This window comes from Amblyraja radiata, chromosome 16 (assembly GCF_010909765.2).
Source record: "Amblyraja radiata isolate CabotCenter1 chromosome 16, sAmbRad1.1.pri, whole genome shotgun sequence".
Lineage (NCBI taxonomy): Eukaryota > Metazoa > Chordata > Chondrichthyes > Rajiformes > Rajidae > Amblyraja > Amblyraja radiata.
The window spans coordinates 13699422-13722398 of NC_045971.1; the positions used below are offsets into that span (position 1 = coordinate 13699422).

The 22977-nt window shown below is 38.9% G+C and overlaps 1 protein-coding gene across 17 annotated transcripts in view; it reads left to right on the top strand.

Moving 5' to 3' along the window:
• The window catches only part of tanc2 (tetratricopeptide repeat, ankyrin repeat and coiled-coil containing 2), a 438455-nt gene that overhangs the window by 193928 nt on the left and 221550 nt on the right, over positions 1-22977 (top strand). For 12 of the 17 annotated variants that reach the window (XM_033035116.1, XM_033035119.1, XM_033035120.1 and 9 more), the window contains one exon: positions 21288-21398. The exons of the other annotated variants lie outside the window; for them this stretch is intronic. In XM_033035116.1, the coding sequence (XP_032891007.1) occupies positions 21288-21398 (111 nt within the window). The remainder of the gene's footprint in view (positions 1-21287; positions 21399-22977) is intronic. 17 annotated transcript variants of the gene reach the window in all.

The window sequence follows — 22977 nt, forward strand, 5'->3', positions numbered from 1 at the left end:
CAAGCTGTTATATGTTCTATGTTCTGAGGCATAGCCTAATGTTTGCTAGCTTAGGCTGACTCAGTACTGTGCATCTCCTCTTTGCCATACACCAATGGACATGGTGCATCAATTTTTCCAACTTCCTGCATTTGAAAAGGTTTAAGTGACTGGAAACCACATGATTCTGGTCTGTCAGTGAGCTGCATTTAGAAATACCCTATCTGTTTGTGTTTGATTAACTTTACCAAAAAGTACCTGAAAAAGTTAATCCTAAAGAAATTACAGTGCATGAAATAATTTCTGATTTATAATTGCTAACATATGTACTTTTTTCCCCCCTCCATGTGATCACAAGTTGCTCTGAGTGATTATGTGAACAAAGTTCCAATCATGGTGATGAATGTTCACATTTTTATTTGACTAATACATTGTACATTATTGGATGAGGCAACTCCAGTAGTAAAATTCAATGTCAATTGAATTATCATAGACGAGCTGATACAGTAATACATTGGACCATTTCAGTGCCCCAGTTCCCCTCTACTATTTCTGACTGTTCCTTTCTGTTTCTTGGCTGCTCTTTCTTTGATTTAGGGATAGGGTGATCAACTAATAATTAAGTCAAGCCCACATATTCTACAGCTATTTCATATACACATTCTCCTAATCTGCTTCCTTGAGGATTTTATTCCATTTGCCCTGTTTCTTCATCTTATCTGTTCCATATCAGTGCCTTTGAGACAATGTAATTTTTTTTCTTTAAGGGGCTTCTCTTCCACCATAACTAACATGGTTCTCAACTGAGTATCTTTTTTTTGCACCTCTGTTCTCACTCCCTCTCTTCCCATCCATTATGGTGACAGGGTTTACAAGATTTTTCTTTCTGTCCTCTACCTCACCAGCTTCCATGTTTAATGGATCATTCTTCCTAATTCCTGCCATCCAATTTAGTGCATAGCATTTGGTGCTCGCTTAGTCGTTGGTTGCTTCATTGATGTCCAACATAAGGTCAAAGAACATTATGTCATCTCCCACATAGACATGGTGCAGCCCTCAGGATTCATTATGGAATTCAATGAGTTCAGGAAGCCAGTTTTTCCTCTCTGATCAAAAGTGATGTGATGGTACTTGCAATGTACATAAATGGGCAGTATAGGGGCTGAATCATGGTCACCAAATCAAACGCAATAAATAGGAAGAAGTACATCATTACATAATGTAGGAATTAAAATAGTTAAAGCATTATATAAACTAAGTCATTCAAAAAAATGTGTTTTACCTAACACTTATCTTTCTCACTCCTTCTGCTTGCTCTCTCCATAAGTTCATTTCATAAGTTCTAGGTGCAGAATTAGACTATTTGGCCATTCAAATCTACTCCATCATTCAATCATGGCTGATCTATCTTTCTCTCTCCACCCCTCTCTTCCCAATGAACAGTGCAGTTTCAATGGTCAGATTACCCAGTGCAGATACTGGTTCATTGTAAGGAGTTAGTACTCCATAACCAGTCACAATCAAGAGTTCATAACGGTCCATGTGGCAGAGAGTAGTCAGATGATTTTAATGTTCTTCCAGTCAGGAAGTATGAGAGTAGCTAATTCCTGCAAGGATCCCAAACACGTAATGGTTTTGGAGGTGGTCGTGGGAGGGTGGCCATTTGTTCTTGAAGCCGCCAGCATTTCTCAGGAAAATCCAGGTCAATGAAAGTTAAGTCTGGCAAAATTAATTTGTATAAATCACACAATTAAAGGATTTTTTGCTTTTAATTTAGAAATCACGAATAGAATTCAGTTATTTTGTTGTAAATTTATACGTTTTTTGCTGATCACAGTGATTAATAACGTTGGCAGAATTTATAACTCATACTATTTTTGTTTAAAATACCTCATTGCAAAATTCTGCAGTGAACTAAGAAGGAGTAGGCAGATGTGGGCTTAGAGTTTCATCCAACTTGTCACCCACCCACATGAAGTGGAGGAGGGAGAAATTGTATGATTAGATATATTTAAAAAAACACAGACGGGAACAGACCGTGTGTGATAGGGAGGACTGTCTTGTTTAGGAGCTGTTGATTAGAGCTCCTAAGCTCTAACATTAGAGCTCTGCTGATTAGAGTAATTGCAGTTGGGTGTATTAGGACTCAGTTCCAAATAATGTTTTTCTGTGTACTGTAGTCACTAGATTTCATTTTACGTGGAATGAATTGGGAATTCTTCACTATTTTTAATGTGATAAGTTCATTTGCATCGAATTTCTGATTCATTTGATATTAATAGTTTCTGGTTATACATAATTATCTTAATAACTTAATTGCTCTTCATTTAAAACAAAACTTAGTCTGTGAGTTAAAAGGAACCATTGTGAAATAAAAAATATTTTTTTCAGTAACTCCTGAATTATTGATCAAGAGAGAAAAAACATTTTTATCTGCTGAAAAATGTCTACTAACACCCTAAGCCCAAATTGGTGTAGGAAAATTCAAGAACTATGTGCTCTCTATGTTGGTCAGCTGAATATATTTTGAATATTATGGAATTGTCAAATCAAACTGACTTAACATTATTTAATTTTGTAAATTTGGCCCTCATAACAGATTAATTCCATTAGTGCATTGTTATGGTTTGATATTTTCAATTTGTCTAATGCTTGGAAAAATAGTTGTTTTTCCAAAGATATCCTGAATTTACAAGTCTTTCAAATACATCCCCCAAAAAAGTTGTTTGTTATATAACTGGTATATTTGTTTGCTCTTTGTATCTTGGGTGCTGTTGGAAACTTTTTTTTGTAGTTCAATTGGCTAAACCTTACAGTGTAGGCAGGTTGTAGTTTTGTTCTCAGCCAGGAGTGGTTGCGATTAGCTGTTTTATCCTCGAGTTAAAGCAGGAGAAGGGTTACGCATCTGTTTGCTATCCAGTGTTGGAAAAGTTTAAGGGAAATTGCAAACAATACAGTAGATTCCAGTGAAAGAAAATTCACATCTGAGGAGCCATAGTGACTGTGCAGATCAAAGTACAGCAATGTAACCTAATCCCATTTTCTAGCACTTGATCTGTAATCCTGCAGGTCACAGCTCTCAGGTACAAATATGGGTGTCCTTTAAATATGTTTAAAGAGAAAGCCCCAAGCTTGTGTCACAGCCTGTGTGGGAAAACGGTTTCCTTATCTCTTCTGACCCCTCCCTCACTACACATTTGTTTTATTCTTGTTGACTGTCTAATAGATGTCCTTTTTACCCTCTGCAGTGCAATCACATCTTTCCTGTGATGTAGTGACCAAAATTGAGGTCGTTTTGGCTTGACAATTGTTTTGGTCAATTCAACCATAATCTTCCACCTCCTAAAGTCTATGCAGAGGCTAACAAAGGAAAGCATAATTTGTGCTTTTAAACCACCATAATCAAACTACTCTGCTATTTTAAGGATATTTTGCCATTTTAAAGTCCCTCAGTTCCTCCATACTTCTCAATATCCTCCCATTTATTACATGCTCCATTGCCTTTTTGCATGTCACTAAATACATTACCACACATTCCTGTGGATTAAATTCCATAGGCTACTTCTTTGTCCACTATCCAAATCCAAGTAACCAACAAGTTTAAAGCTTTCCTGCTCTTTAACATGTAGCCATTTTGCCATGCCCATAATTCTTTATCACATCTTACATTTAAGTGTGTGTAGTAATTTGTATAACACATGTAAAGAGTGAGCAATGAGTCTTGTGGAACCTTAATGATAAAAGCCATCCACTCACTGGAGCACGTCAACCGTTCTCTTTTTTCCTGCCCTTAAGCCAATTTATGATTTAATTTATTCTGCACCCATGGATGCAGCATTCTTGTCTGCTATATGGATTCTTGTTACAAGACCCACTAAATCCATATACACAAATCAGTGCCTTCAGCAGCGCCTCTTGATAGAAAACATAGAAAATAGGTGCAGGAGGAAGCCGTTTGGCCCTTCGAGCCAGCACCGCCATTCATTGATCAAAAAAATTCAAAAGTTAGTCACGCATGACATTGCCTTAATAAATGATGGCAATTGTCCTTAATTTGTTTGTTACTTTCTAAATAAGGCTTATACGGTTTCTCAGTGTCAATTACAATAGGTTTACCACTACTGATGTTAACAGTAATACAATCAGTTTATCCTTTCCTCCCTTTTTAAACAATGATACAATATTTGCAGTTCAATTCTCCCAGAACCATTCCTTTTTTGCCCCTGTCCCGCTTAGGAAACCTGAACGGAAACCTCTAGAGACTGCGCCCCACCCAAGGTTTCAGTGCGGTTCCCAGAGGTTGCAGGTGATTGCCGGAGGTTGCAGGTAGTGGAAGCAGGTAGGGAGACTGACAAAAACCTCTGGGAACCGCACAGAAACCTTGGGTGGGGCACAAACATAGAAACATAGAAACATAGAAATTAGGTGCAGGAGTAGGCCATTCGGCCCTTCGAGCCTGCACCGCCATTCAATATGATCATGGCTGATCATCCAACTCAGTATCCCGTACCTGCCTTCTCTCCATACCCTCTGATCCCCTTAGCCACAAGGGCCACATCTAACTCCCTCTTAAATATAGCCAATGAACTGGCCTCGACTACCCTTTGTGGCAGGGAGTTCCAGAGATTCACCACTCTCTGTGTGAAAAAAGTTCTTCTCAAAGTCTCCAGAGGTTTCCGTTCAGGTTTCCTAAGTTGGACAGGGGCATTTAGATGAAAATGGCCAGAGCCTCTGCAGTATGCTCTCTTGCTTCCTCGAACAGCCTGATGAATATTTCATCCTGGCAATTTATTCACATTCAAAGTTGCTACACCAATTCTATTACATGATGCATATCCCATTTAGTATATTATAATTATGTCCTCCTCAACTACAATACCAGTGGGTGTGGATTTATGGAACGAGCTACCAGAAAAAATAATTGGGGCAGGTACAATAACATTTAAAATATATTTGCACAGGTACATGTATAGAAAGGTTTTAGAGTATGGGACATCTTGGTCAGCATGGATAAGTTGAGCTGAAAGGCCTATATCCGTGCTATATGTCTAATACTCTATCAGCACTATTCTCTTTTGTAAATGCACTTGAATTTATTCATCTATCTTCATCAGTTTTTGGTTTAGTAAAATTGCCTCCCTCCAGTGTAGAACTTTTGCACGTATTTTATTTTCTCATATTTCCATAATAAACATAATTTAAAAATATGATCAAGACCCAACATTGCTCTCCACCTAAATCTCCTTTCCCCTGTTCCGTTTCATTTCAATCCATAATTTCACACCACCATTCATGCTGGAGTTACTCCAGACTGCCTGAAGAAGTTTTCTGAATGCATTTTATGAATTCTGTGTCCTCCCTACCTTTGTATCATTTGAGGTAATATTGGTGCAATGGAATAACATTGTATACACATTTGATTCTTTTTTGTATTTTTGCTTTTATTTCTTTATTTTCTTAGAATTTTGCCAGCGATAATATCTATCTCATTAATGCTCTGTAATTGTTATGAAACAAAAAGTTTTTAAAAAAGTTTTTAAAAAAATTCCAATTGTTCTAGCCTTTAAAAAAGGTTCAAAGGTAATTTATTGTCACGTGTACCAATTAGGGTACAGTGAAATTCGAATTACCGTACAGTCACACTAAAAAAAGCAACAAGACACACAACTACATAAAGTTTACATAAACATCCACCACAGCGGATTCCTCACATTCCTCACTGTGATGGAAGGCAAGAAAGTCTAATCTTCCCTCTATATATGGTGCAGATCTGACATATCCCCTGATAATTAAATGTCACCTGTCCTATTAAACACCTACGCTGAAAACTGGGCTTCACATGAATAATATTTTTTTTTTAAACAAAATCAGCAGCACAAAAATGAGAACTTAGGACAAACATAAACCAGGTTTGTGATGAGCAAATCAAAATGCTAGTTGTTAAAATAATCTGAAAAAGAAATGACTCAACTTCAGTGATATTGTAAGCATATGATCAGAGTCCCACCATGGCAGCTTCAGTTCAAGTAATTCACCAGTTCAATAACATTGCTCATATTTTAATAAATTTGCAACCTACAGCCACTCAATGCAATAGGTCATTTTACAATGTTTTCCCCCCCATTTATAGAAAAGTGAAATAAGGCTATCAGATCAAGTTGTTTCATATTTCATCCAGAACAAAACAGACACATCTACTGTAAATTTGACTGGCATTGGTATTTGGATGTAAAAACAAACAATGTGGACTCCTGTTGTGAAAAATTCAAGGAAAAAAGCTGAACACTGTACACTTCAGTCTGGATTTGTCCGAGTTTAATCATTTTTTTCCTTTACTGTATTAATCAGTATTAACAATATTATTGGACATCTGCAAAAGTTGAAACAAAGCTAGAAACTGCAAGGCATAATTGTCGTCCTGCCATTGACTAGTAAACATCTAAATTGACTAGTAACCATTTTTCAGACTATTTCTTAACTGAATGAATTTACAGTTCTTTCATAAAAATGGATTAAACCAGAATAAAAATAAAGACGTAAGGAGAGATCAGGTTGCATTTGTGGTGAAATAATTTCAGAATAATAACCTTTAATCAAAATTGGGGTCAGAGATGAAATAATTAAGATATTAGTAAGAAAGTACATCTCAATCCCGCTGACCCTCAGCAAAGGAGCACTGCAAGCCTGCGTACTCTTCCCTCCTTTACTCTCTCTATCCCAACGACTGCACCTCCACATACTCCTCTGTCAAACTTCTCAAGTTTGCGGACGACACAACCCTGATTGGACCAATCCAGGATGGGGAGGAATCTGCCTGCAGACAGGAAATGACAAAGCTGGCGTCTTGATGCCACTGCAATAACCTGGAGTTCAATGCTTTTAGGACCGTGGAATTGATTGTAGACTTTAGGAGAGTTGCCCCTCCCCTCCCCCCACTCATCATGAACCAACAACACTACAATCCCAACTGTGGAGTCATTTAAGTGCCTCGGAACCATCATTTCCAGGGACCTTAAATGGGAGGCCACCATCAACTCCACAGTCAAAAAGCCCCAACAGAGGATGTGCTTCCTGCGGTAGCTGAGGAAACACAACCTGCCACCTGCCAGACCATGCCACTTCTCCATCATGGTCTGGTTTGGCTCAGCCACCAAGCATGACATCCGGAGGCTGCAGAGCATCGTTCAATCAGCTGAGAAAGTTGTTGGCTGCAACCTTCCCTCCCCCCATTGACGAACTGTACACTGCAAGGGCCAGGAAGCGAGCGGGTTAGATCATCTCTGACCCCTTTCACCCTGGCCATGAACTTTTTGAAGTATTTCCCTCTGGGAGGTGACTCCAGACCATCAAAGCCGCCATAGGCAAACATAAAGCTTTTTTTCCACGAGCAGTAGCTCCACTAAATAGCCGAAAATGTCTGGAGCCTCTTTTAACTCTGGTACTTTATTTTCATATGTTTAAATTATAATGTTTTATTTTTAATTTGTCTGCTGTCTATCTTTTATTTATCCTTTTGCTGAGCAAGGCACCAAGGCAAATTTCTTGTATGTATACATACTTGGCTAATACATTTTTTATTCTATTATTTTTATTCTAATGTGGTGCGGGAGGTGTGGGATGGTGGGGAGAAATATAGAAAAGAGAAGGGTGGTGAGACAGTGGAAGGAAGAATACTTCAATAGCATAGACTAAGATTCTGTAATTATGTAAATATTTATTTGAAGTAAATCAAAAAGGACACAAGATAAGCATAGATTGATGGTTTATAATAATAATTGTACACAAAAGCAAGGAAGTATTTTTTTAATAGACAATAATCTTCAGCAGGAATGGATTGCCAGTATACTTGCTTGAGATCAGTACACTGGAACCATTCAACAACATAAAACAACATAAACATAGAATGGTACGGCATGTGAACTGGCCCTTTGGCTCACATTATTTGTGCCGGATATGATGCCAAGATCAACTCTTATCTATCTGCACATAATTCAGATCCTACCATTCCCGCATATCCATGTACCTAAATAAAAAATATCTTAAATGCTGCTGTTGTATTTGTCTCACCACTAACCCTGGCACTTGCCTCCCCTTCTGTAAAAAAAAACCCCATCAAATAAAAACTATAATTTAAATCAAATTGGCCCAGATGTCAGATTATTTTGTTAGCATATAATGTTACACTGATGGAACTGGATGGGTGGAATCATTGGCAGCATTTCAGAATCTATCATAGTACTGATAACAGATTTATCCAAGAATAAAACTTGCGATATTTTCCAAAGGTTTTTGAGGAACCACTCAGATTCCTATCCTTATTTCTGAATAAGACTCCATAAACCTCTGTTCATTATCAGAAAATGTTGCTCTGAAGAAGGGTCTTCGACACAAAATCCTGACTATTTCTCTTTCCACGATGTTGCCTGACCAGCTGAATGTTTGCAGTATTTTCTGGTTTTATTTTCATTGCTACCTTCAGTGTGCGGTCAAAGAAACAACGACGTAATTATATTTATCAAATTTGTATTTTATTTGAATCGGAGTGCATTCAGCAAGATTATACTGAATTAAAGGTGGTGATTTGTGTGAAAAATCAGATTTCAAGATTTTTCGTCCTTTTTCATGAGGTTAAAACAATTTTTTGTGTTTTTACTCAATTTGCTCAATTTGTATTGAAAAACGTCGTCTGCCACAGCTACTTACAGTATGTATTAAAGCCAGGTGGACCCATGTATGGAATGTATCAGTTCAACATCAGACTGATGCAGGAAATTATTCCAGATTAATTAACTCAAATAGTTGTTTTTAAAGCTCTCACACATCAAATCGGGGAGAGATTAACCTGTTTTATTAGTACCTCATAGCAAATCATTAAATTTCAGTCCTCTAACTTGGAAACATTGAATAAAAACTTAATGACTGATGTTGTAGCCGAGTCATTTTTTTAAAGTAAGAAAATGAAAGCTCTAGGTTGGAGACTAGAAGTTATTATATGTAATATATATATAAATTCAGCAGTTACGGTGTTGGGAATCAAACTTATGACCAAGATTGAAGTTTCTGCAAGTCTATTAACTTTTTGTAAGCACGCTTAGTGAAGTGTTGAGTGAATGATTCTCCAAAGCTTCTTTCTGAGTTCTCCGCGAAATATAGAAGCAAGCTTTTGGCCAATTTAATTACTCCAAATGATACTCCAAAGCAGCTGGGAGCATTGGATGCAATGAAAGCCATGTGACCTGACTATCTGGGCTCCAGTAGTGCCTCTGGGCACCTGTCCCTGGTCAGTCAAAACACTGATGACTACCCACCAAAGTGAAAATCTCATCAGGTATTTCATGTCTACAGGGCGGTCACGGTGGCGCAGCGGTAGAGTTGCTGCCTTATAGCGAATGCAGCGCCGGAGACCCGGGTTCGATCCCCGACTATGGGTGCTGTCTGTACGGAGTTTGTACGTTCTCCCCGTGACCTGGGTGGGTTTTCTCCGATATCCTCGGTTTCCTCCCACACTCCAAAGACGTACAGGTTTGTAGGTTAATTGGCTTAGTATAAATGTAAAATTGTACATAGTGGGTGTAGGATAGTGTTAATGTGCGGGGATTGCTGGTCGGCACGGACCCGGTGGTCTGAAGGGCACGTTTCCACGCGGTATCTCTAAACAAAACTAAATAAGAACAAATCCAGTCTAGTTAATTACCTCTCCATTGGCCCTGTCGGAAACTTCTGCAAATGCTGAAAGGTGTCATGACAATATTATCAAGAGGTAGCTATTTCCCACTAACATTTGCCATCCATGCTTAATTTGTAATTTAACCCACTGAGTTTAGTAAACCTACATAAGAATCCCTCCAAAGCCATTTATGTCCTATCAAATATGTGGTGCTCAGAGCTGCTGACAATGAGCCAAGTGTGATCTCTCGCTCCCCCCTTGACCCCTCGCCCTCCTCCCGCACCCCCCTTCTTAAAAATCCCAATGTTCTTTGTACCTTTCTTTGTATTGTTTTTTTCCAATCATTTAGTATGTTTATTCTTTATAGGCATGAAACGGGTTATTCGCTTATACCATATTAAAATCTTTTTGCAGATTTGACCAGTTGCTTAATCTATTAAAACCCCCTGTCATGTAATCCTGCCAGATGTACTGCCTTCATTGCCAAGTACATTGTCTGTGAATTTAAATCTGTGCCTTTTAAGTGAATAGATGGAGCTTGAACACAAATTATTATGGTACGTTCACATCACCACTGCACTCCGAAGCTCCACAATACATACATTAAGAGCAATTTTTACTCTTGGATTTAACAAATTTAAGGGTGATCAAAATTTGCTTAATATAATCAATCATTTTGATTTTAAAATGTAACACATTTTAAAATGTACCATATTTAAAACTAAGCACTGTGCCATATGTTTGAATAGTTTTATCACCTTCATCATTTATGCTCTTGATAGATGCTATTCCTGAGAGTTTCCATCTGGAATGTCCCAAGTTTTGCTTTGAAGGTCAGGGAGGTATTTTGTAGAAGTTATCCTTAACATTAAACAGAGTAGTGAGAAAGTGTATTTAGTCTGTGGAAGCCTATTCTTTTTTGTCGCATACTTAAAAAAATAGTATTAATAAAATTATTTATTATGTTTTCATTGTTTTCAATGTTCAGGTTACAATGGGGTATACTGAAAATATTTTAATATATGATACCAAATGGCATTGTTGGAAGCCAAAGATCAGGCTCTGTTGGTATTTTGCAGATTTTACAGAAGATCTTTAGAAATTGTCAGTGTTCAGTGTTCAACCATTTAGGCAGAATCATGATGTCTTGGAACACCTCCGTAAATTCTCAGTTCCAGTACGCATCATAAAGTAAGCTAGCAGATTCAAATTTCTTGTTCTGGCAAAAAATCAAATGGGCCAACTGCCTGCTATTATTTTAATGGACAGTACTGCTAAGCGTCTGTTTAACGAGCTCTGTGCCTAATTGATTTTTTTTACAACCATCTAAGCATTCTGATTTTAATTCTGTTAAAATCGGTCAGTTAAACAGATCCAGGCTCCATTCCAAAACTTTTGCATTATATTTTGTTATTTTAAGCTCGGAGCTGGAACAGGATTCCCTATTAGCTTAGAAAATAATTATTTTTAATCATTTTTATGGAATTAGGTTCAGGGTGCAAAGTAAAATCTAGTTAAGCTGTAAAAAAGCAATCAAATTAATGAAGTGACTTTTTTTGATACTAACTATAAACAAACTTAATCAGATTAATGAGCAAAAAAACGAAGTGCTGGAGGAACGCAGCATCTGTGGAGGGAATGGACATTCAACATTTTGAGACAGGATCCTTCTTCAGTCTTCCTCCAGAACTTTTAATTTTTTCCTCAAGATTCTGGCATCTGCAGTTCCTAGTGTCTCCATTAGTCAGATTAATGTTAGACCGGTTTGAAAAAATTCTGCTGTGCTCTCCTGGGATTTGTTGCGATGGCATAACAAAATATTGTGCACTGCCAGCTACAATTATGCATACAGTAAAATTAATGGATGGAATTCTGCAAGTGAGTAATGCACAATTTTTCACAATGTGTTCCCAATTAATGTCACAGTGTGTGTACACATTCTTGAGCATATTCATGTAAAAGTGGAGTGCCCTGCTGGGTGAAAGGTATTCTGCTCACCTCCCCTCTTACTGGGTGATTAAAATTAACTATCATGGCTTGTTATGGAGATGAATTAGAAAAAATTGGACCAGATCAAAAAAAGTGAGATGTTACCTGGTACTGCTCTTTGCTATCTTTTTTCCACATTATAGTAATAAACTGAAATTGCATGACAGGGATATGTGTAAATCTCTTGTGCACCCTCTAAAGAACCATAACATCTTTCCTTTAATGTGTTGATTTTAACTATTCCAAACGGTCGAAAAGGTGTGTTATATAGCTGAAGGCTTGGCCAATAAAGTACATCATCAAGGGTCTCAATCCGAAACATTGGCCATTCGTTCTCTCCAGAGGTGCTGCCTGTCCCGCTGAATTACTATAGCATTTTGTGTCTATCTTCGATTAAACCAGCATCTGCAGTTCTTTCCTACACCATCTACCTTCCTGTTTCAACTAACTTCTCTCTCTCCCCCTCCCTCTCCCCCTCCCCCTCCCCCTCCCCCTCCCCCTCCCTCTCCCCCTCCCCCTCCCCCACCCTCCCCAGCCCCCTCCCCCACACCCTCTCTCCCCCATCCACCTCCCCCTCCCTCTCCGTCACCCACTCCCTCTCCATCTCCCCCTCCACCTCCCTCTCCCCCTCCACCTCCCTCTCCTTCCCTCCCCACCCCTGTGTGCTTACTGCTTGAGAATATATCTCAATTAAAGGCACATTTTGTATGAGTTGGTGATACTCTAATTTGGTCAGTCAGCGTATAAAGTTGTAACATTCAGCACTACAATGAACAAGTGTTTATTTGAAACTTGAAACAATGACCAGGAATGATATGTTAGGCAAGGGTTCAGTTGCAACGGCCCCGTTATCTATGCATTTCATAGCTGACCATTTGTTACCTATGTTTTTTAGTGCATTATTTTAGAGGCGATTTATGACGGCAGCAAATGATTGTGATAGACAGGTGCATGTTCTGTAGTTGTCACAGTGGCCTGTAAAAACAAAACTAAACAAAATATGTTTCTGCTGATTATTGCTCATCTAATCCTATTTTAAAATGTAATACCTGTAATGGTTTTATGAGTTTTTAACTTGTGTAAGAGCAGTGGAAGGTATTTAAAAGAGGAAAAAGTGAAAGTCCAGACTAAATATGTCCCTATTAGAAGGAGGAACTTACAAATTACACTCCTTCCCACTGGATGATGAGCAGCATGTATTGTGACAATAGAATGTTTAAAACTCTGCGACAATAATAAACCAATACCAACAATTAAGATCACTATTAATTTATTTTAGGAATATGCGTGAAAAATGTCTATCAAAATATTTCCATGTTGAATTTTCAAATATCTTTGAATTTGGCCGTCACTTTTTAGTAAATTAGTTGAAAATGGTTTTGACTTGCATCCAAAATAAAAGCTCAAGATGGAACACTTGTTAAAAAAGAGTTTAGTGCTTTCAACATACCCAAGTCATTCAGGGTTGTCATTGAAATGGAATTCAAACTTTATTTTTCTTTGTTACATGAACTGATTGTGGTTGACAGACTTTTGGAAATGCAGCATTTTGTCTTTATTCTAGCTCTGTGATATATATATATTATATATATATAGCAGTCCCAACAGTCTTTTATAGTAATGTAGAAACAGAACAGCATTTTAGAATGATGAGGTCATGGAGCTGTCGAGAGATGCAAGCTGTGTTTTGGGTTATGCTGGCTACTGATGGTTCAAGTGTACAGTAGGTTGAACTGATCATTAACACATTAGACTATACGGTTTAACACTCAAGGAGGTTTTACAGTGCCTGTTTCTTGAAGATTATGCAAGGTAAATATTGCATGAAATCTGACAAAGATGTCTGTATCGTTAAAACCAGGAAATTATTTTATTTAACAAATATTTTTTAAAATTGTGTTGGAGTATCTCTTGCCTTTAAAACATTAGGTATGAAAAATCTTAGTGTTAGTGATTACATTGTGTGAATCTGACAAAACGGCACGCCATGCAAATATTTCTATGATGTGGTTGTGCCATGGAGCATAGACTGACCACTGTGTAACCCTCATTTTTAATCTGCTTGCTGGAACCATAGCATGTATTTCTGATAGTGAAATGGTGTGCATCCGCCACAACATCATTGTGCACAGAGCTATGCTTTTTCATGTGGTGATTAGTTCCATTTAGCTTCATTGGGAAGCCTGGTGCAGCTGAGCTGTAACTGTGGCAAAATATGTGCGTAGGGCAATGTTAATGTTATTTTGCTATGGCTGCTTAAATGATGACCTGCCTGAGTTTAAAGCTACCCGGAGGTTTGGAGCATTGCCAGAGGACCTTGAAAGATGAATGTACAGAGACTTATATTCCTACTTGTACTTCAAGGATTGGGGAAACCAGAGGCTAAGGTGCCTGTATGGTGGCAGCGAACCCACAGTAATCTTCTCAAAGCAGAGCTCCCCAGTCATCAATCTCTGGACTGTTCTTTCTGCAGTTTTGAAGGTCAATGTCACTTTGAACTATTTATCTTCTTGATCATTTCAGATGGCGGACGCCATGAGGTCAAATACAAATGTCCTAGTTTGTAGCTCATAGCTGAATCAGGATCATAGCCTGGCTCTCTGCTCAAAGGCAAGCTATTTCATCATCTTTCCATTGAGAGGAGAGAAGAAACCATAAATGTCATGCAGAATTATGAAGAATTTGGACTTGCCGAAGGTTTTGGAAGTGGTAGATTGCATCTGTGACACATCAGGGTTCTTGTGAACTGAAAGCTCCACGTGAATCACAAGGACCACGCATGCAGAGAGTTCCCACTGCTGCATCACCCTCAGCCATATTGAGGTGTCCAGAATAAATAAGCTACCATTCTGCAGGGAAGGCAGCCATTATGGAAGGAAGGTGACTGTCTTGACTTCTCTGGCCGCCTCGTTATAATACAAGACAACGGTACCCCAAAGTTGGGAGCCCTTGGATAATGCCATCAGGAGCCCTGAGATGACATTGCAGTCTCCACATGAACTGCAGTGCTCACAGATGTGATCTCATTGTCATGTCCACATTTTGGACATGAGAGGGTAAGGCTCTTCCTGAATTGCAGGAAGGGACGATCAATAAAGAGGGGTTCTCGCTGCATGCACTAATAGCGGCCTTCTCATAGCTGAGGGATTCTCTTGAAATTCATACTCCTCAGTTCTGCACACAGAAGGGGCACTGGGGAGATGAGCACCAGGAGCGCCGGGGAGATGGCAGCCCTGCCGGCAGTCTGTTGGTTTTTTCTTTCTTTTGTTATTTTTAGTTTGTTAAAACTTTTGTTTTAATGTTCTTCGCTTTGTTTTATGTGGGGGGAGGGGATCGGGGGAATTTTTTTTTCAAGTTCTTACCTTCCCGGAGATGTGATCAATTTTCGGATCACATTCTCCGGGCTCTGCGGCCTAACATCGATGGAGCTGGAGGCCTCCTCGGCTGTTGTGAGCCCCACTGCGTAGCAATGTTACAAAATTTTGAGATTTTAAAAATCAAGTCTGTAATTTATCCCATCAGATAAAGCATAAAAATAAGTTTAATTTGACACCTAATTCACTTTCATATCTCAAGTATTTAAAATGTTATGGCCATTTTCATACTGGGAAATGAGCATCTTGTTCCCTATTGATTTTCTATGGACATAACAAAAAAGCTGTGATCGTGAACAGTCAAAAGCCCATAACTTTCTTAAAAATTAAGAGAACTGAATGAAATTTTCAGTTATAGATTGAAGCATTCTGAAACAAATATAAAATAATCTTACTTGGATGACCTGAAATTAAAGCATATAATTAGTTAGTTACCTAATTGTAGCTAATTTCAGACTTCAATTACTAGATCTAAACATCTATCCATTTCTTAATAAATGATTAACATTTTTAAATAGCCTAAATGTCCAAATAATATTCACAAATAATTCACAATAAAACATGATTTTAAAATCTCATTTACATTAATTTATAGGCCAAATGGAAGGAATTTAGTGTTTAATTGCTGTAAATAAATGTCCATTTAAATCAGCTTTCCAGTGGGTCCCTGTGGAACGCGCTGGTTTAGAACGTTCACATTGCGGTAGATTTGTGCCCCAAATGCCGAGAAAAATACTGCGGGATATAATGGGCCCAAAATGAGCTACTCGCAATATTAAACTTTGTATAAAGGGATCTTTAGAAGCCCTTTTTAATGTAAAAATATACAGCCAACCTTCTGTGGTTTGCTTTATGAGACCCTGCGGTTGCTGGCGGTCGCGGGTTTAGAGATTGATTTTTAAACTACTATAACTATTATCCAAGGCCTTTAAACCTAATAATAGCTTTTGCGACGGGGTCTTTCAGCGATTTTTCGTTAATAATTAACTAGGCTGAACATTTTCGATTGGAACAGCTTAGAGAAAATCACGTTTTAAACCCGCCCCCTCTAAACGGCGCCAAAATCGCGCACACCCGCAACGACAGATTTTCATCGACGCTTCAGGTAGGCTTTGCAACATACCTACACTGCGGGGCGTGGACTTAACATGGGAGCGGATCCCTTGCCTGGGATCGCTCTCACCATGACCACCGTGGACTTACCATCAAGGGCTCGCAGTGTCGGGTGAGGCTGAGTCGGGAGCTTCAACGTCGCGAAAGGTTCAACAAGTCCCAATGCGAGGTTCGTTCGCCGGCGCGGGGGAGCTGACTACCTCTCCCCCCCCGATGCAGGAGCTGATCGCCTCGACGCGGAGGGCCCAAACGCCACTGGCTACGGGAGTCAAGATCGTCCCGTCAACGGAGGGCTCGAGGCCCCCGACTGAGGAAGAACAAAAGGAAGGACTTTAACTTTATTTCGCCTTCCATCACAGTGAGGAATGTGTAGGAGTCACTGTGGTGGATGTTCATGTTAAAATGTGTTTTTGAGTGATCTGTTGATTTTAATTGTATGACTGACCTGGCCAATGAAATTCCTCGAATGTTGCAAAACATACTTGGCGAATAAAGTGTGATTCTGATTCCGAGATCGAGGGGCATTAACTCAGCTAATGATGCCAGTCCTTGTCACCAAATTGGGGTAGAAATTTCTAGTAATAGAGGAAGACCGTTGGCAACCTCGTGTCTGGATGTGAACGTCTGTATGAGCATCTCAACATGATTGTTAGCAACATGTCTATTGCTCATTCTCCATTCTGGCAGCATTTTGTATGAATGTTGCATTCATCGACTCACATGTAGCAAAGTGATTTGAAGGCAGAGTATGAGCAATTGTAGATGCTAACCTTGTCTCCAATAAAGAGACTCATACCTTTGATGTTTTAAGGGAGCTGATTTATGGATACCCTCACCTGGCTGAGGATGAAGCCGTGGATACATGACATTGACCAGGAGCATTTTCACCTTGTGATCAGAAGCTGGAAGTGTGACACTGTTGACAATAGACTTACAGACTGGTGCTCCATATTTATGGAGACACAAGAGACTGTGGATGCTGGAATATTAATAAACAACCAAGTGCTGGAGGAACTCAGCGCAAGCATCTGTGGAGGGAAATAGATGATGTTCTGGTTTGGAATCCTTCTTCAGAGTTTGAAGAAATCTGATTAGAAGCTCCTTTGCCGCCATTCGACTCACTCTCCCGGAAGAAATTACAGCGCATCATAAACAGAGCATCCAAAATTATTGGCTTACCCCTACCATCCCTTGAATCACTTTACCACAAACGGACACTTCACAAAGCCCGCAAGATCATCTCTGACCCCACTCACCCTGCACACTATGCCTTTCAGCTACTGCCCTCTGGGAGGCGTTACAGGTCAATTGCCTCCAAAACAAACCGCTTCAAATACAGTTTCATTCCCACTGCAATTAACTTTTTAAACTCTGTACGGTGAGGAAATACGAATAAGCATGGCCCTTATGTATTATGAAATGTGTCTGTTTGTATGTATATCTATGTTACAAGTTTAATGTTTGATGAAATGTTGGAACCTGTACCGAGCTGTACTGAAAACAAATTCCACCAGCCTGGCTGTGTGGTCATTAAAATACAATACAATACAATCTTAGAATGTCCAAGTTCTCAGTGACTTTCAACAGTACTTGAAATTTGTAGCCAGCTTCCTTTAAACTGGAGGCATGTAATCATCCAGGGCAGGATCACTGAGATGTGTACAATGGTTAGATTAATGTAGACATATGAAATTAAGATCTGTACAATTTAAACCTCCATATTTTCTGCTACTGGAAGTGTAAATTGAACATCATCACTGTAGAGGTGTAAGTGCAGAGATATTTCGAGCGCACCATCGCGGTAATAAAATATGCCTGATCAAAATGTTTAAATAATATTGATGGTTTAGCAAACGCCTGTTGTGTTTAGCCTTCTACATGGGCCTTGTATTGCTGAACAAAAGACAAGATACTGAGGTCAATAATAAACACTTTCATTAGGAGGACACTGTTTAACTATGTGACTTCCATTGATTACATTGAATGCAAAGTGTAATCGCACTCTAATTACTGGCCACAGACAGCTGTCAGTGGAGCTAGTGCATATCTGGCAGAACCAAGTTAAGATATTGGCCGCACACCACCATGGGTCAGACAAAGGTCAGCTCCATTCAGTCTGTGACTTATTTGAAGTCTTAGGAGATTGGAGGCCGGAGTGTGCACTCTGTTCTAATAATGTTGGAGTGAGATGTGTGTATGAAGTGTCCAGGGGTCAGCAGATCCACCTGGACACTTCTAAACATACTTTGTAACAAAATGGAGATTATACCATCCTTGTGGATTCAATCTCATACGGCTATCTCCTTGGGGAGCAGTTCACATCTGGGATTTGTGTGTTTGAGAGTCAGATCAGGATCTCACACTTTGAGTACACTGCAGTTTTGTGGTAATGCACTTCCTATTGCCGGGTGGCGCTGTTTTTGTGGTTCTTTTAAACTGCTTTCTGAGTTTTGAATAGAGAATGCACTTAGTGGAAGAATTATAAGGGGTACATAACTAGGGTTGCCAACTTTCTCATTCCAAAATAAGGGACAAAAGTTCAAAATAAGGGTCAAATTCCCGACGGCAATTCATTGACCAACTCGGCTGTGGCTTGGCGAATGACGAGTTAGCCACGGGCGAGGCGCTGCTGCTGCACTCCATGGGCTGCACTACTTCGGGATGGGTGAGGCGGGGTCGGATCGGTGCTCTCACCTGACAGTCCGCTCGACTCGAGTAGTAGGAGTCGGGACAAGGGACAAACTAATTTAGCCCAATGTATGGGATGTCCTGGCTAATACGGGACAGTTGGCAACTCTGTAACTAAAGTCAAAACTTTAATCTGCGACCATTGATTTTGCCATGAATTGTGATGCTGGGATTTTGGAGGTTTGTTCCCTTTCTTCCCTTTTACTATCTTTTGTTAATGCAACAATGTTATGAAATGTTATTTTTTTTATATTGAACAGCAATTTATATGTTCTGATAGTACTGGGGATATAATATTGGAATAAAAAATGTTAAATGTCGTTTGCCTGAATGAAGGACGGCAATATGGGTTTTAAGATTTATTTATTTTGGCTTAAAGCCTATCATGATAGTAAGATACACTGAGAAAAATATGGCAAAGGAAGCCACAAAATGCTGGAGTTACCCAGCAGGTTAGCCAGCATCTCTAGATAAAATAACATGGCAATACTGGTCAAAGTTATCACTGTAGTAGTGTAGTTTAAGACTAAATTACTACAAAGTAAATAGTACAAAGATATTCATTGTTCCTTAATGATAATTTTTCTGCACATCCCTGTTACTATAGAGTATTTCTTGATGCTGGTAAATTCTTCATCAAACTACTTATTTGTAACATGTAAAGAAAGAAAGTAAATATAGGCTGACATGTTGTCATGGTAGGTGTCTGATTTGTTTTTGCGTATATGTGACCAGAGCTGGAAGTGAAATGAAGGAAGGAAATGCAAGATGGGACAATATCTAAAGATGGGTGCAGGAATATAGAAACATACGCATTTGTGTGCATATATCTTTGACTGTTAACACACAGAGTGAGAAAGTAGCAGAGAAAGCCTTCACGATTTTGGAGGCATGAGATACACAACGTGAGAAAATTACAATAAATCTTCACTAAATATTGCTTCATTGATTGCGTCATGGTCGGGTCACTGCACCACAGGATGTGAAGGACATGGAAAGGATTTAGAAAAGATTTACAGGAATGACTCCTGGGATGAAGGACTTTTATGGGAAAAGGCTGGGTAAAATGGGATTGTTCTCTATCAAGGTGCTCTAAATAATGAAGCGTTTAGGCAGAGCAGATGGACACAGTTCCCATTAGTACCAGCGGACATAGATTTAAATTGAAAGGCAATAAAAAGTTATATGAGGAAAAACATCCATACCAGCCCATAATTAGCATCGGAGATAGATGGTAGAGGCAGATTCAATTGATTTTTCTCATTTGAGCAGAGAAAGTTCAGTGGAAAAGAATCAATTTTGGGAGGAAAAAACAGGACTACCAGCATAAGGAGGAATAGTACAATTATCGGGAGAGCTCATGCAGACAGCAAACAAGGATTAAGGAAACAAATAACTACTGTTCACATGCTAGGATGCTATGAGTGGTTCAGGAATGCAATGCATAGCTTATTATATAATTTTCCTCTCCATTATGAGTCAGTCATATAGAACTTGTGCACATCAAAAAGATGCCGGTTGAAGAATAGTCTTCAAAATTATAATGATTAACACAAAGATTTGGAAATGGAATTACAAAGTACTGAAATAATCAACACAGAGGAGCAGACATTACAGTCACAAACTACATATGTTGGAATGTACAAACATACTGAGTATTTTAAGTCCCTGTAAATAACCTCCAGTGTATGTAGGCTGTTCAGTGTTACGTTTAAACCCTAATCACAAAGTACCTCGACTCTACTAAGCCTTACTTGCAGTGTTGTGAAATTATGTGGACTGTATTTAGTGTTCTGTGAGATTACATTCAATAAACCATACTGGAAACACTATATTAAATAATGGTTTGCATTAAGGAAATTGTCGACAAAAAATAGCCACATACTTTCTTTTGCTTATTTTTCTAGAATCAAGCTGACTTTGGGCCTGTTTCCTTTTCAAGATACTTAGAAATGCATTCCTTTGGAAATGCTTCTGAATGTTGCACATATTTGTTCTGGGCAGATTACTAAAGTTTTAAATGGATATGAATTTTGTAGAGGTTTTGAATTACAGTTGACCTGTAGTGTGCATTTTGCACACTACTTGTATTTTTTCTTTAATCTCTAGCCGCTTACCTGCTAAACTATGCAGTACTGATTGACAGACAATATGTCTTTTGCCTGGTAGTACAAAGTTTAATTAAATGTGATTTATTTAATATGTTAATATGTGTTGGAGTTTACACTAAGGATAGCTGAGATTAATGGGCAGAAGTCTGTACTAGTATAGTGTATTGTGGTTTTACATATAGTGTATTTATTGAAAAACAAGACACCTTGTCTTTCAGTTGTAGATGGTTAGTACAGCTGCTTTCATGCAGCACAACAAATAAAGTAATTCAATCCGTCTCCGTCACAGTGGGCCGTTTAGTTAACTGCTTCCATCTGTTGCCTGCTGTTCCCCTCACTTACGACCCTCTTCCTCTCTTGTCCCAGCCCCCCTGAGGAAGGCGAAGTTTGTGGAAAGCCCTCGAGTCCCAGAGTCGGAGCTCAGTTCCCCAACCAGAACCACAGCCAAGAAGCCAGACTTGGATGCTTTCTGCCCTGGTAAGAATGTACAGGGTTCAATTCTCCACTAGCTAGCAAATTTCATAGTTGTATGATTGGATAGGCTGGTGCATTTGTCTCACAAAAGCAATGCCAAAATCTGTATGTGTGGAGCTCTGGTAATCTTTGCAGCGGATGATCTGATAATGTTTAGGCTCCTTTCAGTGCATAACAATAGAGAGGGGAGAAGCAATTGTGGTATGTTGTCGACAGAGACCAGTTTTTTAAACTAAAGGATGAATTGGTTATTGTATCGCGCATTTAAATAATTAGGTTGAGAATGCCTTAGTTCAGAGTTGTCACTTCTAGAAATTGTAATATAAAAATACCACGGTTTGATCTCTGTGCATGCTTGTTGTGATAATGGTCTGCTCCGGAGTAGTGCATGTGGGATAGTTTAATTTATGCTTCAGGCATGCATTTGGTCTTGTACAAACGGAAAGTGCTTGCTGAGTTCAGAAAATGCATTCAAAATAGTCATATTTCTTCTTGTGGCTTGGGTAAGATAGATGTTTTGGAAAAACATTTTTGAAACGGGAATAAAAAGATTTGGATAGCTTTTGTATAGAAGTGTTTAACCAAGGACTTCAACTACAAAAAAAAACATTTTTGTGCTTCATTTATTTTACTGTAGTATGTAGTTTATTTCATGCAGTTTGTTATTCCTCTGCCGAATTAATTACTAAATGATCCCTTTCATAAATACCTTGTGGGATCTACAAACAGAATCCTGTGATTCTGTACTGGAGGTCTAATTGCAAATTATGTTTGCTAGCTTCTGTGTTACCTTGTGGACTGCATTTGTTTGAGAGGAATTCTGTACTTCACAATTGCATTTTTCCAGCTCTAGCTACTATCTCTGCCTAGTGCAAAGGTTTTTATTAAAAATATTTCTCCCCCTCTTGGGGTCTCCCTGAACCTATGGATCATTCCATGACTAGGGAAACCTTGAGGTATTTGTCAGTTGTAATCTGCAATGTTTGCAGGAAGTGGTTAGTGTGACCCTTCAACCCCACCCCCTCCCCCCTCCTCATGCACACACCCCCTTGCCAGTTAAAGTGTCGCTATCCCATAATGTTGTATCATTCTTGGGAGCATCTGACCTGAAGTGTGGTCATTTGCACAAGTTACTGGGGTTATGAAGTCTTCTGGGTGAAGATTCCATCTGAGCTGCCTGCATCTTGTGTTTGCCTATTTCTTTGTCTCACTGTCAAGCCCCTGAGGCAGTGCGGTAGCTGATGTAGTGTCTGTAGACATCACACTGGCTACCTAGCACTCGAAAATCTCAAACATGTGGAAAGCAGGAGGTTGGGAAGTATCTGATGTTCTGTGCTTGATAATGTTCGTATTTAACAGTTCATTCTGTCCTTATGTTTATTATGTTTGAGCAGTTAAACTTAATCTATAATTCTAGTTAAAACATATTAAGCATATTTAAAGTCTGCTTACATGCTTTGAATGGATATACGTTGTGATTGGAATTATATTCTTAAAAATACTTTAAAATAATTCTAAATGCAAAAAAATAGGAAGCGTATTGACCAGTTCAAATATGTGTAAGTGCAGCTGGCTAATCATA